Below are 18,851 nucleotides of genomic sequence, written 5' to 3'. Positions count from 1 at the left end.
AGTCAAGCCAGTAATGATGACTACAGCAAATTAAATTCAGTGTTTGTCAAATGGACTCAGTAGTGCTGGTCCCATTTTAATTTTCCCATAATGAGTTACATAAGAGGTTGAGACACTTCCTAATTCTTCCTAGAAGTACTTCTGTTCGTTAGTAGTAAGAGTCTATCAGTCTTAATAAAGAGAAGAATTAGCTTTACCAGATGATAGGCTTTTGCTTCAACACATCAAAATGACCTTTCCTCCTAAAATAATTCAAGATAATATATTTATTCTTGCCTTGTTATATTATGAGGAAAAAAAGCAATGATTTTCTTCAGCAGGGTCTCACCTGTGGAAGCCTCTGCAAAATGGATGTCCTCAAAGTCAAAGGAACAGAATAAACATAAGAAGTTGCTTTGCAGTAAAGTTGCTGGTCTATACAATTTTGCTTGACACTGAATAGCAACACTTTTTCAAGTGTTCAGACAGGGTTTCTTCTCAGCTATATTGAAAGTAACAGGGATCAAATTTGCAACTTTCTGCATGCTGAAAGCATATTTGAGGAGAGAAGTGGCAAGGAGAAGGAGTACTGAACTGTTTTCCCTGGTGGATATTTTTCTACTCCAACATTTTCTGCAATCTGTCTTGACCCATCAGAAATTTACATTGTGAGTATGCTTAAAAAACATACATCTAGAACTGCAGGAAGAAGGAAGCAATTTATACAAACAATTTGAAGGAACAACAGAAAAGCAAAAGCAGTACTTCTTCTCCTGCTGTTTCTCCATTTAAAAAGCACTTTTGTTGTTGCCACTGCCTGAGCATTAATAGATGTTTGAGCAGTTTATATTATTTGAATTTGTTGCTATATTTTAGAATGCCTGTATTATCCCAGGGCTAATCTTTTGCTCAAGGGTTAAGGAGTACAGCTTGACATGCTTGCAAAAGTGATTCTCATTTAGCCTTGTTTTGGCCTCCATCCATTCTCTCCTTCCCCATGGAGCCAACACATCTTTGATGAACAAGATTTTATTCTAGAACTTTCATCATTGAGTGGGTCAAAAGGCAGAATTATTGTTTCAGATAATATTGGGTGAGTCAGCATCAACCCAGCATGACTCTTGGTTCCTAGCCTGTGTTTGCCAGCAAGACAAACTCTATATGCTGCATCCTGATAAGGCTTATGGTCTTATCACCACAGAGATGGAGGAAGGGGGAATCTTAGGAGCATGAGGCAGTGGTGGGATTCAGCCAGTTTGCACCACTTCAGCAGAACCGGTAGCTAATTTTTTGTTGTCCAGGCTCAGAATGGACTTCTGGAAGCAGCATCTACACAGAGAACCATTTGTTCACATATTTGAATCCCACCATTTGCATAAGCTTGAGCCAGTGAGGAAAATAACAGTGTTTCCTGAGAAAGAAGGTCCTCAAAAACTGCACCCCCCCAAAAAAAAACTAAGCATGGAAACAGACTGTTACTTGCAGTGGTAATACCCTAAGACATTTTCTCTTCCCACCTTTTTATTCATTCATTCAATCAATCAATCAATTTATATGCTGCCCATCTTGCAAACATGCAACTCTTTAAACAGAATAAAAATATAATCCCTAAATAACAGAAAGAAGGGTATAAGGTACAACAGCACAATGCTAGTGGTAATATTGACTATCTGTATATTTTACCTATAGATTTATGTCTCTGCATCTCTCTCTCTCTCTCTCTCTCTCTGTGTGTGTGTGTGTGTGTGAGAGAGAGAGAGAGAGAGAGAGAGAGAGAGAGAGAGAGGGAGGGAGGGAGGGAGGGAGGGAGGGAGGGAGGGAGGGAGAGAGGGAGAGGGAGAGGGAGAGGGAGAGGGAGAGGAGTAGAGAGTGGTTGAGGAAGCCACCAAGGGAAAGGACTGACCCAAAATCATATCTGCCTGTCTGTTAACCTGCCTGCCTCCCCCCACCCTCTTTATTTATCTATCTACATCTATTTTCTGTCTGGTTGTCTGTCCATCCAGCTATCTGTTCCTATCTCCTGAAAAGTATTATTTCAAAAGTTATTAATTTGAATAATATAATTTAATTCTGGTCAGATATATGTAAGTTGATATTATAACAGCCTAAGACAATAACTAAAATTACCTTTTTATTTTAGGAAAGATTCATTTATAGTGACAGCTTATAGAAAGAACAGTGTTACTTTCACAATATCACCATCAATAAAAAAAAGTATATCTCAACTAAAAAGCTAAAACTGTTCAAGAGGCACCACTGACTCTGATCCTGTTGTCAGTTTCATGGCTATCGTCTTCCTCCACAGACTTTTTAATTCCTAACCAAAGTTCTGTAAGTATCAAGTCTCCTAAGAGCCATCGTTATATCTTAAATATTAATTTATATTCACAGAAATCAAGGCAAAGACAAAGAAAAATAATTGAGAAAGGTTGCTTGCAAAAAACATAAAGCTATCTAGAAATGTCCAAGATCAGTGTGCATGAAATAAACTGCCAACCTAATTTATTGGTCTCCAAGCAAGAAAAATTATAAATACCTTTTTCCCCGTTTGAGTATGTTGGATGAAAATTACATGAATATTATCAGACAGCTTCTCAGAAACAGATTTATTTCTATACTCATTAATTTTCCTAACTCCAGATGATTCTGGATGGGGAATGATGGTAAACCTATTGGGCAAAGGTTTTGAAGCGCTACATGATTATTTTTCTCAGCCTCCAAGGTCCTCCCCTTAACTATAAAACTCATTTTACTTGAATGAAATTTTCAGAAAACCAAATTCTTGTATCAGTTTTATAATGCCAATTTTTCTGCTTCCCTAACTCAATCATAGAATGTGCACAAAATGACTCTATGCGATATTTTTTTGCAGTCATCCAGTCCAGTTTTCATCTGACCAAACTTCAACAGGGCAGCTTCATTCTCTATTGCTGAAAGATATTTATTTGCATTATTATTTTCAGTTATAAAGCTCTGCCTTCTCAGCTCAAAACACTTCAGAAAAAATTAAAAGCCTTCAGAGAAAATGGCAGTGTATTCATTCTAATGGGAACACTCATATCTTTTTTTAGTACAGATTCAAGAAGTTCAGAACTTTAAACCAAAATCCAGGAACATCTAAGACTGACCTTACAATGTAAAAATGATCAGAATATCAATTCCATACAAATTCATACACCCAAACATTGTTCACCTTAGGTTCCTGCCCCAGATTTAAAGTGACAGCTTGAGAAATTTCAGCATTCTTACACAAAACTATATGATTCTTAGGAGTGAGACCCTGAGATCTCATAGGATTGCTTGAAATCATATGAGATTATCAATATAAAAAATGATTTACTCTGATTTGGAAGTCATTTGATACCTTAAATGTTTGCTAATTCCTGCTCAAAGCATTTTCATATATGATCTCATCAAAGCTTTTTGACTTCCATGCAAGATCTGGGCAACATTATTATTTGACCATTGTATGACTATAGAACACAATACAAGGGAAGGTTGATCTCATAAATTCACCTAAGAAGCTCAAGTTTGAGCCACGAGTTTGAACATATTTCCAGTTTAAAGCTTGGACTTTCAATTTCTACAGTGATGTTACTTCATCCAGTACTTCATACTGGATCCACTTATAAGTAGGAAGTTAGCTTAAAACTTTATTACACAATAAAGTGTAATTGTAAGCCGCCCTGAGTCTTCGGAGAAGGGCGGGGTATAAATGGAATTTAAAAAAAAAATTGTGTAAACCTCAACCATGAAAAAGAGAGTATGAAATCAGAATATAAAATCAGAAAATCTACACTCCTACATGTTCCTCACTGCCTCACCAATTGAATGCTTTTAGTATTTAGGTTCCACCTGCACCAACAAAAAAAGTTTATCCTATACAATTATTAAAAATCTGTTTAGCACTTGGGTGGGAAAACTACAGGGAAAGCAAGAGTTCTAGATTAAACTGAGAAACCCCAACAACATCTCCAGAAGGCAACAACACAGCACTCCTGAGTTGTTACTAGGATATTTAACTTAATTTGAAGCAGGCTTTGGTTTATGTATTTCATTAATGACCCAGGTAATACCTAAATTGAAAAATGTTGATAAGGCAAGTTTAATGGGAAAATGAGACGTCCAACCAGCTTGAAAATGAATAATAAATTGGCCTACCAAATTCAAATAATAGGCCAATTCATTATCAAATCAGATTGCTAAAGTCTCGCATTATTTCATTTCATTCTTGGCTGAAATGGCAGTAGATTTCCTGTGTGAATACTGAATTCTTATGTAATGTTGCAAAATTCTTATTTTAGACTTTTAATGTCTTTAATTAAAACTACACTTTATATTTCAGGATCCATGGAGACCATCTTAAATGTCATAGATGTTCTAAAGTTCATTGGTGCCATGATAATGATTTCTGTTTTACAGCTTGGACTTCTATGACTGTCTCTATATTCTGGTTCCCATAAAAAATAGGGTTACTCTCTCTTCTCCTGTCCCTAGTAGGTTTCCATTTCCTAAGGTGTTTATTCATAAAGGTAAGGGTAAAGGTTCCCCCGCACATGCGTGCTAGTCGTTTTCGACTCTAGGGGCCGGTGCTCATCTCTGTTTCAAAGCCGAAGAGCCAGCGCTTGTCCGAGGACGTCTCCATGCTCATGTGGCCAGCATGACTAGAGGCCAAAGGCGCACAGAACGCTGTTACCTTCCCACCATAGTGGTCCCTATTTTTCTACTTGCATTTTTACATGATTTCGAACTGCTAGGTTGGCAGAAGCTGGGACGAGTAACAGGCGCTCACTCTGTTATGCAGCACTCGGGATTCGACCCGCCAAACTGCCAACCTTCTGATCGACCAGCTCAGCGTCTTAACCCACTGAGCCACCGCGTCCCTTATTTATTCATACTGTCTTTCAATTTTTGTGCCCTTCAACATCAAAGCCTCTGAACTCTGCATAATCCAATTGCTAGATAGAATGTGGTCATTGTATAATGGTATACAGGTTTTTACTAAAACATCAACGTCAAACTACCAGATTAAATCATTGTTCTGAAGAACAGAAAGTTCTGAATTCTGATTTTTCCCCCGATAGTACATTTTAAGAGTAGAAGATGAAACTGTAAAAACAAGTAGCTCCTCTACAGAACAGTCTCTGTAACATCTGATTTACCTGTCCCCAATCTGCCCCCATTCATTACATAAAGAACAGGATGCATTTTATATTCTGATAATAATAGCAATAGAAACATCAGATAGAACAGGTTTAAATAATATAGGCCTCTCTGCCAGTTCCTTTATCCCCTGGCAACCTTACTGCCTCCTATAAAACTTCCTGCTGCTTAGCAATAACACCTGCTGCCTGCTATAAGCCTGTTTTCTTTTGCAATGCTCGTAGGGTTTTTTTTTCTTCAAAGAAACAAAATACACCTAGAGATAACAAACACATCCTTCTGGGCACAGTAAGCATCATGTTCACAGTTACAGGAAACAGTAGAAGAAGTTGCCATAGAAGTAGCCAGGTCACATAGGTTCAAGTAGGAAGGATCTCTGCAAAGGAAAAAGGTAACACTGACACATTTCACCACTTTATAGATGAAGAGATGGGTCTGTGTGCAAGTGTGTATGCGAATTTCTCCTATACAAATCTTCTCTGCAGATCTTAAAAATAAGATACACTGTTCCAGGTCTATCGCTGATCTGCCAAGTTATGAATGAAAAGAATTAATGTTTATTTTTACTTCTTAATGAAAAGAAGGACTTGGGGTGACATGATAACAGTGTTCCAATATTTGAGGGGTTGCCATAAAGAAGAGGGGTGTCAGAACCCTGTCCTTCTGTGGGCATGGGTTTTCTTGTTCTTTTTGGGTTCTGCCATTCTCTTGGGGGGGAGGGGGAAGCTTGGGGTTCCCACAACGTTTTCACACCTGCAGATTGGCCTGTTTGAACCATCTGGATGGGCAATTGGGATGGGATTACTATTGATTCTTTTGACCTATTGTTTCGCGCAGAAACCCTCAGATCCTGCCTTCTATTCCTGCTGTCAACATCTCCTAATAAAAGTTCCTTTTGAAATGATATCCGTTTCAAAAGTTCTGCTTTCTTGGGAGGACTGATTGAGGCAGGTCCTTACAGGGGGTCAACTTATTCTCTAAAACACCTGAAGGCAGGACGGGAACTAATGGAAGGAAACTAATCTAGGAGAGAAACAACCTATAACTAAGGAGAAATATATGTTTTCAGTATTAAATGTCCTAGGTTTAATCTCTGGCATCACCAGATACAGCTGAAAAAATGCAGCTGAAATCTTTGATAGTAACCAACAGTCACTTGACAAGGCCAGGATAGAGGGATCAGCACTGACGTGATATATGGAAGCTTCCTAGGTCTCTATTCTTAAAAACAAAATCTGAAAGGTGTTAAAGTCTAGCAGTTGTTTGAATTTGTATCTATTAAGCAGCATTTGTGAGTGAGGCAGAGAAGAGGGCCATGGCTGTGTTGAAAGACTACAGATTAATTTAGATCAGGAGTGTCAAACTGCCGGACTGTGAGCCGGACCCGTCATCTGGAAGCTGCGCCCACCCCATTGCCGGCAATGGCAAAACTGTCCCAATACATTGCGCGATGTCACATGACATCGCGAGTTTGACGTATCTGATTTAGATGATATTTTAGGGACAAAAAAGGGTCAATAAATGTCAGTCTGGAAGGGGCTTCTGAAAACCTGGTTCTTCTAAAGTTCTGGATTTCCAGTATCCTTAGATTTTTACTTTCTTAAAAAAGAAAAAGATGTCCATACTGCATAACCACAACTAGATGCCTTGAATGTAGATACAGTTCAACATCAAGTCACCTCCAGTAATCTGGAGTCTTCCAGTATCTAATGAAGTGAGAATAGTTCTGCATTGAAAATTTGAGATGGTTTTATTTGAATATGGCAGCCCAATTTCTTACCACAGCATAATGTCCTAATCACATTAAACATATGCAAGAAAAGCATAGTTATTTCTCAGCAAGACTGGCTGAACCTTTAGTAGAGTGAGGTAACTGTCTCCGGTAACTGATTCGGATATTTTGAGAAGTCAAATGTTTATTTATTTTTGGGATTTCTGCTGTGAGATTTTCCTTGCAAAGCCCTTAATAAGTTGGCTGACTTTGGCTACAGAGCACCCTGCCTTTGATTGGTGAGAAGTTCCTTTTGCTCTTCTACCTTAACTAAGAAAATGTCTTGCTCTGGCTCTGATTTCCAGGGCCCTTCTGGGGAAAAAAAATCATGGTTCTTTGGAGTTTTAAATAGCTTAGCAAAACAACAGTTGTGAGATCAATTCTCTTATGTGAATCTTTTCAGAGCTAGCAGTATGTGTTTCCAACATTCTTTAGCTGGTGGGCACAATTAAAATGTTAAGAATATGTTATAGGTTATGTTCAATACTCCACCATCCTTTAGGCTAGTGAGTTGTTTTCTACCAATGCAGATCTTTATTTTTTCTTTCTTTTGTTTGTTTGCTTTAGGGAGGGTAGGCGGGCCCATTTTTAAATTATCAATCATTTTTACACCATTATCTAAAAATGGTTTTGTGCTTCTTAAGAACACATCAGAATTCCTATTTTACAAGGCCTGTTTGCAGCTGGCATGCAGAAAATGTATGATTTATTTTTTTGTGCAAGTATTATTTTTAAGGTAAGTACTATGTATCTAAATAATACTATTTGAATCAATAACTGTCACATTACTACTGACATTGTTTTTCTCCTCTAACCAAACTGGCTTTGCAGACTTTTGAAACAATTCAAAAAGCTCACTATAGTTAACTCTTAGAAGAATTAATATGAGCAACACAAGTGGCTACATTTCTTTCAAATCAGACTCAGCTATATAACAATTATTTGTGTTCTTCCATTTCAATCTACCCTAAATGTGGTACCTCATTAGCATACATAAAACAGATGTAAATTTGGTATCTATCATTACTATAAATAGAATCAAATGTAAATACAGTAACATTTTTATGTAAACATTGGAAAATCCTATTTTTATATTAGTCTCTTGACTGTTCTACTAAAGTCTTCTGAAGGACTGATTTACTGCTCCACATTAAGAATTTCATGAATACAATAGTAGGAAAAAGACTTTCATTCATTTGAGAACTTTATTGGACCTCTCTGGCTTTGATATTGGACAAAGGTATCTTGCAATTAAAATACATTTTAACACATCTTTTTTGGTTATAAAGCACTTCATATAGCAAAATCATAGCATTAATTATTAGATGTATGTGGTGTGTATATACATACATGTACATAAACATGAATACACACATGTATATTTGTGTGTTTATATGTGTGCAATAGGTTTGGGTATGACCTTTCCCCATCTTCATTTAATCTAAAAAGCAGAGTTTACTTTCCTAGAATCTATCTGCTTAAGAAACAAACAAAATTTGCATTATAGCAGGAATGTTAGCCAAAATTCAAGATGTTCAGTGCTAATTAGCAAGATAATTATGTAGACTGATTAATTGCAACAAAATAATGTGCTTCCTTTGTGCAAGCTTCATTAACTAGGCCTGACTCAAGCTGATACACACTGCTGCAATTGGATGGCACTGGCATTCATCTTCCTGTCAGCTCTTCCATCCTTCCCCCTCCTGCTTCATCTAGACTTGCCGTTCCAATGCCCTGTTGTATCATGTGCTGTGCAATATGGGCAAACAGGTAATTCCCTTAAAGTTGACACTCAATGATCACCTGCCCTCTTTTCTTCCTGCCCCCCACCCCCACCCCATATAGATTATTCTTACCAGATAAAAGTCATGTCGAGAGCTGATAGCAAAGGCCATGGTAGAGTTATGCTGGCCTGTTTTGAAAGAGAATGCAGAGAAACATTGTGTTTATAGCTCTTTTTCCTACAAACCCCATATGATTGTTTCTCTGCCAGCTTCAATTCTATTCCCTTTAGCACTTCCCCCTACTCATAGGTATAGAGCTAGATATTAGCTGTGGCCTAAGAAACATGCTTCTTAAAAATAAAAGAGCATCAAAAAGGGGATATGATATTGGCTATAAACTCACAATAATTTCCAAAATCTTCTTTCATGAGACACTCTTGGCTCCAAATTTGTGGTTTCCAATAAACACTTGAGTGTCTTTCTGTAGGAGACAAGTTCCCAGACTACATTATATTGAACAGGACTTTATAGCTGCCCTTTCATATAAAACATTAAAACTGTGAGTTGGAACACATTTTAAAAGAAAAAGAGATGCATGTATTAAAGCGTGAAGATTACCATATGACCTATATGTTGTAAACAAAATATAGTCCCAAATTTACTGTCACAGAGTACCCAATTTATGAAGGTTACATTCTACATGCATGTAAAACTATTAGTCTTAAATTTTAAAATAATTCTGCCCTCATTCTGAGTCTATATAAGGAAAGTAAAAATATGTACAGGTATCTGTATTCTAAAAGACAACAGTTGTGCATTGTGTAGAGTATTATCCTATAATCTTGATTTTGGAAGATACTTTAAAATTTTCTTTCAGCAATGGTTTCTCTAGGTTGAATATGTGTGCATGACATGATCCTGAGTCTACCAGATCATTTTTCTCAGTATAAGTGAGCATATATTAATTTGATCAAAAATGGAATATTTAGTTAATGAGTCAGTCAAGTATCTCTAGCTAATACTGTTTTCCCCAACACTGACATGATTATTCTAACGCATCATTTTGGTGGACTGAAACCAGTCAATCTGTGTTGCAGATTGCTGTGAGTTCTATAATTAATTATTATTAATTATTAATAATTATTAATAATTTTATTTATATACCACCCTTCTCCCGGAGGACTCAGGGCAAAATTGCAGTCACTCAAGTCCAGCAATTTGGACAATCATCCACTGATTCTCTTTGGGCAAGTCCACTTTCTTATACAAGCAGAAGTGGATGCCCCACAGATTTGTTTTCCATTTCCTTCCAGCTTCTCAGAGAAGGATATCACAAAAATGCCCTTCTGTGGAAGCTTAATAGTTTCACAGACTGCACAGAGCCAGATAGTGCTCCAAGGAGTTGATTGAACAGGATCCTTAGGAAAACTAATCTTTTGTACTGTATTGTCTCTTCTATCTCTAGAGAAATTTGATCTGAAGCTTTCCTATATACTGTATTCAGACCAATTTCCTTGTCAAGTAGCGGTGAATGCATTTATCTCTTTTTGTCTGCTGTTGACTCTTTTCCTCCAATTGTTGTATACAGGAAATAAATCTTCACAGTCTTCAAGAATCCCTTTAGAGCTCTTTCTCCACTTTACTCTAATTTAAAAACCTTTTGTGTCCCCACATCCACCTTGCACAAATCCAGTCTTTATCTAGCAAATTCTTCTCTCCACTTATGACAGCTATGCAAAGCAAATAAAGCCTAAAAACACAAGAACTCTAGCCAAGGCTTAAAGGTTTTCTTCTGTTTGTCTTTTGTACTGCTAATTTCTACTGTTTGTTTAATTTCTATTTTGCTTGTTATTCTAAAATGTCTTATTGAGCTTTCTAATTTAAAAGAAAATAGAAATTGTTTCCTAAAGAAATTACTTCAATATATTTGTTTAATATACTAAAAACCATAACATAACTTATTTATAAGAAATGTGATGTGTATCAACTGATCTTTATTATTGTGAATATATCCAACACACCTTCCTCCTCATATTTTTCCCCACAAGAAATCTATAGGGCTCAGAAAGAGCGACTGACTCAAGGCCCAGTTGGCTTTATGGCTAGGGCAGGACTTATTGTCTCCTGCTTTCTAGCCTGGTACCTTAACCACTAGACCAAACTGGCTCTGTTTTATATTATAATATTTTAACTATTGATAAATAGTTAAAATAGCTTAATAAAGCCATATTAGGAGAGGCTGTCATCTTTGAATAATGTTTGTAGCATCTAACTGATCTTAGTAGATCCCCCCAAAATTAAATGTGCTTGGTCTTGTTTTGTACTTAGATAATCACTATAAGAAATTTCAGAGCCGTAGACTAGACTTAGATTTCAGAAGACATTCTGGAAGGAAGCACACTATATCTGTCTTACTGCAAAGAAAATATCGTGGAAATAGACATGAATTCAGGAACATTTGAGTAAATAGCTTCTGGACCTTTCCAAAAAACAAATTGTTCAAACAAAAAAAGTTTTCTCCTTCCAAGGAAAATTCACACATACAGCTAGTGAATTTCCCTTCTCCATAACTTCTATGTAGTAGAGTGAAAACATTTGGAAGCACACCTCTTATAAACCCTAAGATCATCATAGACTCTCTGCTATTCTATTAATGTTTATCCCTATTATACTTTTGTCTCAACAAAGAGGCCATATGTAAAACCCCATTATCATTAATTATCTTGTTATCTTACAAATATCTCCATGGAGAGAATGGATTAATTAGTCCTAATCCAAGAGATAATAATTCTGATAGCCATTAATATTTCTTCAGTTTTAGATAATAAAATAGCTTAACCCTCCGTTGATATACTGTATTGGACTGAAACCCCCCAAAGACCCAACCCAAAATAAACCTCATTATGGTTTAATACAATGTGTTCTCACAGTCACTATGACAATAAAAGGTAAGAGGCTAGTTAATCTATTTTCCTGTCCATCTCTAGCCACCCTAATTTAAATCCTTTGTTGGTTTAGCCACTCTGTTTGTGATTAAGTGAACTTCTAAAGGAAAGGAAAGGAAAGGAAAGGAAAGGAAAGGAAAGGAAAGGAAAGGAAAGGAAAGGAAAGGAAAGGAAAGGAAAGGAAAGGAAAGGAAAGGAAAGGAAAGGAAAGGAAAGGAAAGGAAAGGAAGAAACTTTTAATAACATTTGTTGATCTGAAATGGTGCAACCAGATTCCTTCAGGTTTTTTTAACCACCATAGACTTAAGCGGCTCCCCTTCCATTATGCCAATGAAGATAATTCTTACTCATAGATAATTTAAAGTGCTTTCTATAGAAATTGTCTTCCATTAAAAAAAACTCAGTTCTTTCCATTTGACTCAATAGCATGCCTTTATTCTTCACTGATATTTCAGTGTGTTTTGCTAATTTTATTTATTAATGATTTGTTATTATTTTAATTTATATATGAACTTTCTGTTAATTTAGTTTATATTATGCTTTTGCAAGGTATTTATGTACCATAGAAAATATAACTTTGAGATATTGAAATTTTGATTTAAGATGATACTTAAATATTTTAACTAATTTAATTTTTAAATGCCATATATCTTTAAATTCCTTTCAATCTTTTAAAATGTATTCTGTTCCTAAATGCTAAAGTGACTATTATATCAACTGCTACTAATAATCACTACTTAACTTCTGCTTCTAGCCAAATGAAGTAATTTAATGTATTTTACAGGAATATGTCTATGTATTCAGATGATTTATTTCTAGTTGAGTTTATATCAAATTATAAGGTCATTTTCCAACCCTGAAATTTCTAGAATATGAAACTGCTCAACAGAGACCATCTGTTATACATCTAAAAATGTTTAACTTGAATTTTGTAGCAATGGAATACCAGTTGGTGAAATAATAGTTATTTATTAAGTAGCTTATTGTACTGTTGCCCCATTTGTCTGTGGGTGCATATAGTTCCTAATACTCTGTTATTATGTTTTATTCCCTCCCTTAAAATTATTTTCTTTTTAAAATTGAGCCATTTCTTAAGTTATTTCCCATAGATATTGCCCAGTATTGTCATAAGCAACTTTTAAAACATTTATATGAAAGAAGAAAATATTCTGTGCATTTTTGAAGAGAAATCTGTATTTAATTTGCTCCAAATACCAAAATCTGATAAACTTGCTTCATTGGGTAGCAACATTTTTGCCACTGATACCTAATGACTACAAAGTTAAAAAAGTTTCTAAAAGAGAGAGATTCTAAAATAATTCTTCACAGCAGTGATGTAACTAGAGGAAAATGTCTGAGTTCTTGTTAGGCATATGGTGATAGCCTACATAGTTGGGTTGAAAATATATAAACTATGATGTTGTGACTTTAAGATGTTAATTGGCCAATGGGTGTGTAAGTGTTCTCATCGCCATAAGAGGGAGCTAGGAACGTAGCTTCTTTCTCTCTCTGAATTCACTGCTCTCTCTACTATTACTGTTTTGCTGTACTGTTAGTTTACTACTGTGATAAACCTGAACTGTGCATTTGACCTCTGGACCGGTAAGAATACTCCTTGGACTGTTACTATTGTGTATGACCTGGATTATTTTCTTTTTGACCGTGCATTTTTGTTTTTACACCACCTCAAAAGTAAAATACTTTCTGTTTTCACAACTCAGTGTACTCTTGTGGTTACTGTGTGACTCTTACTGCTCTCAGTACCCTTCCTTGTTTGTGCAACTCTTTGCTAGCACAAGGAGACCTCTGCACAACAATTTCTAACAGTTCTCAAAGTTTTATGAGCTTTACATTTGTGTAGTTAGTCACAAGACTTTAAGCTATTATCTATATGCATGGAATCAAAGACAAAAGACTGATTCCCCCTTGTACTCAGAAATGGGGAAGATACTGTAGTAACAGAAGTTTGGAACTGTCAGAATCACTGCATTCCTGTAAGTCTTAAAATTATAATGCTAGATCTGTTCCCTTTGAAAGGAATTCCTACTGTATACAGGAAGTGTAACTCCAAGGTAAATATGCACCAAATTTCAACCCTGCATTTGGGGTGCTCTTCAACATCTTCATTAACGATTTGGACAAGGGGATAGATGGGGAACTCATCAAATTTGCAGATGACACCAAGCTGGCAGGAATAGCCAACACTCCAGAAGACAGGCTTAAGATACAGCAGGATCTGGACAGACTCGAACACTGGGCGCTATCTAACAAAATGAAATTCAATGGTGAAAAAAGTAAGGTTCTACATTTAGGCAACAAAAAACAAATGTATAGGTATAGTATAGGGGGTACCTTGCTCAATAGTATTAACTGTGAGAGGGATCTCAGAGTCCTAGTAGACAATCACTTCAATATGAGCCAGCAGTGTGCTGCAGCTGCCAAAAAAGCCAACACAGTGCTAGGCTGCATTAACAGAGGGATAGAATCAAGATCAAGTGAACTACTAATACCACTTTACAATGCTTTGGTAAGGCCACACCTGGAATACTGCATCCAGGTTTGGTCACCATGTTTTTAAAAAATGTTGAGACTCTAGAAAGAGTACAGAGAAGAGCAACAAAGATGATTAGGGGACTGGAGGCTAAAACATATAAGGAACAGCTGCTGGAATTGGGTATGTCTAGTTTAATGAAGAAAAGGACGAGGGGGGACATGATAGCAGTGTTCCAATATCTCAGGGGCTGCCACAAAGAAGAGGGAGTCAAGCTATTCTCCAAAGCACCTGAAAGCAGGACAAGAAGCAATGGATGGAAACTAATCAAGGAAAGAATCAACCTAGAACTAAGGAGAAACTTCCTGACAGTTAGAAGAATTAACCAGTGGAACAACCTCCCTCCAGAAGCTGTGAATGCTCCAACACTGGAAGTTTTTAAGAAGAGACTGGACAGCCATTTGTCCAAAATGGTATAGGGTTTCCTGCCTGAGCAGGGGGTTGGACTAGATGACCTCCAAGGTCCCTTCCAACAACATTATTATTATTATTATTATTATTATTATTATTATTATTATTATTATTATTATTATTATTATTATTATTTAGAAAAGTTCATTTCTTAAGTGTTTGAAACATAATGATTTAACAATGCATGACAATTAGTGATACATTAAACAACTTAGCTGCAAATGTATTTGCCAAATGTTCCCCATATACTTATTTTAAATATGAGTGCAGGAGAATTTTAAAGCTTACTTGTTTTATCTTATTTTATTAAGAGCTTAAAATTAAATACTAGCAAAAAGTATTTTTTCACCCTGGACAAATCTCACCAGGAGTCCAACTAGTAATTATCACAAACTGATGAAAGAATGAGCTCTTATTTTAACACATTAACTCCCATCCAAAGTTACATTTTGACATCTTAAAGGAAGAGAAAATAGAGGGTACTACCATGTTTTTCCCATTGAATTTGTGATACTTTCCCATTAAAGTTTTGTGGTGAAACTTTTTACCAGGATTGGCTAAACACCCACACAATTACAGACTTCAGATTCTGGATGGAATTGTAAATGAATTTATGCAGATTTCAATAAAATTGGTCTTTTCAGAAATGTCTACTCAATCACAAATGTCAAGGACAGAACAGGCTAGGAGAAAAGTCTGGGAAAATACAGGCAGACTTTCCTATATAATATTAGATGGTCTAGGAAAAGAAGCCATTCTTACACTATTATGGAGCAAATGTATCAACTGCATAAAAGTCTTTTACATTGTTATTCATTTTATCACATATGACAACTGCAGATAGTCCTCAACTGCTAACCACAATTGTGCTCAAGACGGTTGTTAAGCAAGTTTTGCTCCAGTTTCTTTGCCATAGTTAATTACTGGAGCTATTAAGTTAAATATGTGTCCAAATTTTTTGGCAATGCTGCAATGGTCATAAGTGTGAAAAATAGTCATGTCACTTTCTTCAGTGCCATTTTAACTTTGAATGGTCATTAAATGAATGGTTGTAAGTCGAGGACTACCAGCATTATTTCTCTATTATTTTACAGTTTTTTAACTTGTGGGCTCCGGGCAACACAGGAGCCTAGAAAATATCGTCAAGAATAACGATGAAAATGTTGGTAGTATAAAGAGCACTTAATTAGAACACATGACATTATATTTCCAGATAGTATTTCCTACTTGAAAGCATCATATAGAACAATTGCTATTACTTGGTGCTTTGTAGTTGTTTAGTTTTTACTTTTATTGGAATGCACATTTTTATTTTTTCCAAACTATTACGTAAAAGAGGTTGTCCATGTCTGCCATCACAGGACTTAAGCCAGCAAAAGAAAGATGGTCTCTGAAAATGGCAAGGGAAAAGGGCAATCAGGCTGGCAGCTGTGAGAAAAACATGGTTCTGCATCCCTTGGTGATGGGGCAGCATCTTAGATTGCTGCTGCTATTTTCCCTCTCCCTCTAGGTCACATGATATAGATTGGGGTGACCAACCCTGACCACTTTAAGATTTGTGGACTTCAACTCCCAGAAATGCCTAGCCAGTCTCTGTACGTGCCGTCATCTTCATGCTAAATTTGTCATCTTGTGGACTTCAGTTCCCAGAATTCCCTAGCCTGCCATGCCATGGCATGCTGGCTGGGGAATTCTGGGAATTGAAGTCCACAGGTTTTTAAGTGGCTGAGGTTAGATACCCTTCATCTAGACCAGGGGTCCCCGACCCCCAGTCCGTGGACCAGTACAGACATGCCAACAACTGGTCTGCACAAACAAGCAAAGCCCCATCTGTGGGATGCAGGCAACACACAAAACAATGCACTCTCCTGTCCATGGAAAAAACTTTCTCCATGGTGTCCAAAAGGTTGAGGACTTCTGATCTAGACAACCTGCTCTGTCCTTCCTAGTGCACACCTACCGACAGCTTGCCCAGATACAGTATAAGAATAGAGCAAAAACACAAATTCTCATATATTCTAACACCTCGAATGATCACTGCAGGTAAAGATGTTGGAAAGAATTCAGAAGCCATACTTTGCAGGCTTTCCCTAGCTTGGTATTATAAACCTAGATTAGCATTTTTAACCAAAAAGTGGTCTACAAATAGTATGAATACAGCATGTCAGTTATTTCCCATAAAGCACCTGGAACATTTGCAAGGCTTTTCAAAGTTCTTATTGCCTTTTTTGTGCCAGAAGTTCTAGGGAAAGAGAAAAGAGCTCACAGAAATGATCAATGGTCAGAAGAAAAAAACTGAACAGCATCTGAGATGGAACACAGATTTGTGTGCCAGAAACTTCCAGAAAGAAATGAATTTTAATGTATTAATTCTCTGCAGTGGTTGAGGTAATTCTAGTTTTGGAAATCACAACCTTATAGGCCTCTCTCTCCCTTAAATAGTTAAATGGTCTAAAATTTGGTATGTCAGCCCTTAGAAAGGCAATTATTTCAGTGACAATGAAATAATGTGTATTATTCTTAAATGAAGACGGGAAACTTTATGGAGTGGCACCTTAGACCTTGGCCCTAAACTCCCTGCCTTGCTCACTTCTGATACAATCTGAATCCTACCAGTCTCTTTCTTTATCCATCATCCATATAACATATGAATTAATCATTGGATACATTCAGTGACACTCCAATACACAAACACAATTTGCTACTGATAATTGTATAGTAATTAGTGCTTCCTCTTCTTTTTTCCCTGAAAAAAAGTTTCTTTCATTTAGTTGATTAAAAATTATTAGGTTAAAAAATATATCTCAATCCATTGCAGTTTATATCAGGTGTATAACAAGTGCATGTTTATATTATGTCCAGGTGAATGTATTATTCTTCAAAGTGCTTCAAGATTCTTCGCTGCAACATGGCTATGCCTACAAGAAGGGGGTCATGCCAAAATTTCTTTGGATGTATATCGCCTATAATGCTGATACCTGGTGGAAACTTGATATCCTTGATAGATTTTGGACTTCAACTCATCATCTCCAGCCAACCTGGCCATTGCAAGCAGATGTTGGAAGTTCTCCAAAACATCTGGATTTTCTAGCTTTTATATAAGCATATATAATGCTTGATTAATTTGCATATTTTTGTTATTGTAATTGAAATCCCACTTGTCAAAAATGAAACCTGAATACTTCATGGCTTTCTATCAAGGTCCACCCATAAATCACATTTATTAATACAGGGGCTACAGCGTAAGTGAAAATGCATAAATTTGATTTTATTTGGAATTTCTGTTTTAAAAATAGGGTCAGAAAGAAATATAAATTAGTTGCAGGATGACGAGGGGCAAAAATGAACGGAGCTGAAATATTTCAGGACAGACCTAAAAGACAGGGTGCACGCAGAATCCCATTTTAGGAAAGGAAAGCCCTTCTGTCAACCACCAGTTACTCAAAATCATGGACTATATTCCCAAGAAAGATGGCAACTACGTTCTTTTACCTCCTTTTCTAATATTCCATTTCTGACCTTTGTAATCTCTGCGCTGTGTATACAGATACACATTTTGCTGTAAAAGTATAGAATGGAGAGTTTCTAGGCAGAAAAGTAAGAGTTTTATTTGTTTTCTTTCTTGATGCTTAATAAGTTCTCTTTTTAAAAAACAAAATCTGATTTCTATGCTACAACATTTCAGAAAGCTTGAATAGGAACTACTGGGGAGAAGAACTGCAGGTCAAATATACATATACTGTTGACAGTCCAGACTACCCACCTCTCTAAAAACCACTCTATGAACAAAATATAGAAAGCATGCACTGTGCAACTACTTACATCATGAAAAATTGCTAATCCCTTGTCATAGTGCTGGGGGGTCTCTGTGGCTTTCATGCGGTAAGCATGTTTGGCAGAAAGCAAACACATTGTCAGCATCTCTGTACATGCCATCATCTTCGTGCAAGAGATTTGTCAACTCTTTCACACCGATGCTGATCTTTCTGATCTCTCTCCCCCTCCAAAAAGTTGCTGCCCCCCTGGTTGTCCTGGATTCAGTGAAGGTTAGCTGCTGAAGCTGCTGTGCAAGAGCTGGAAACAGCAACTAACTGAGCACTGAAGAGATGCTTTTGCCAGCCTCCAGGCAACTTTCAGTGTATGCTTAAAACCCCTCCCCTAGATTGCGCTGATTGGTCAGGATTTCTGATGGGCAAATATCCTCTTAGAATCTCATCATCACTCTGGAGCAGCAGACTCAGCAAGAGATTCCTCCTTGGAGAGAGCAGGATTTACTGTAAGGATTTACAGGCCGAGCTTCTGTTTGC

The 18,851-nt window shown here is 36.7% G+C and overlaps 1 protein-coding gene across 1 annotated transcript in view; it reads right to left on the bottom strand.

The window, feature by feature from the left end:
• The window catches only part of NECAB3 (N-terminal EF-hand calcium binding protein 3), a gene marked incomplete at both ends in the record, with an annotated part of 113,918 nt that extends 95,435 nt beyond the window's left edge, over window positions 1-18,483 (bottom strand). Inside the window, one exon of the mRNA XM_083358247.1 lies at window positions 18,367-18,483. Coding sequence (XP_083214373.1) covers window positions 18,367-18,483 — 117 coding nt within the window. The remainder of the gene's footprint in view (window positions 1-18,366) is intronic.
• Window positions 18,484-18,851: the final 368 nt, after the last annotated feature.

Source organism: Vipera ursinii, assembly GCF_947247035.1.
Source record: "Vipera ursinii genome assembly, chromosome: 3".
In the NCBI taxonomy this organism is placed as follows: domain Eukaryota; kingdom Metazoa; phylum Chordata; class Lepidosauria; order Squamata; family Viperidae; genus Vipera; species Vipera ursinii.
The sequence above is the reverse complement of the archived record's forward strand: the minus strand, read 5'-3'. Positions and strand labels throughout refer to the sequence as shown.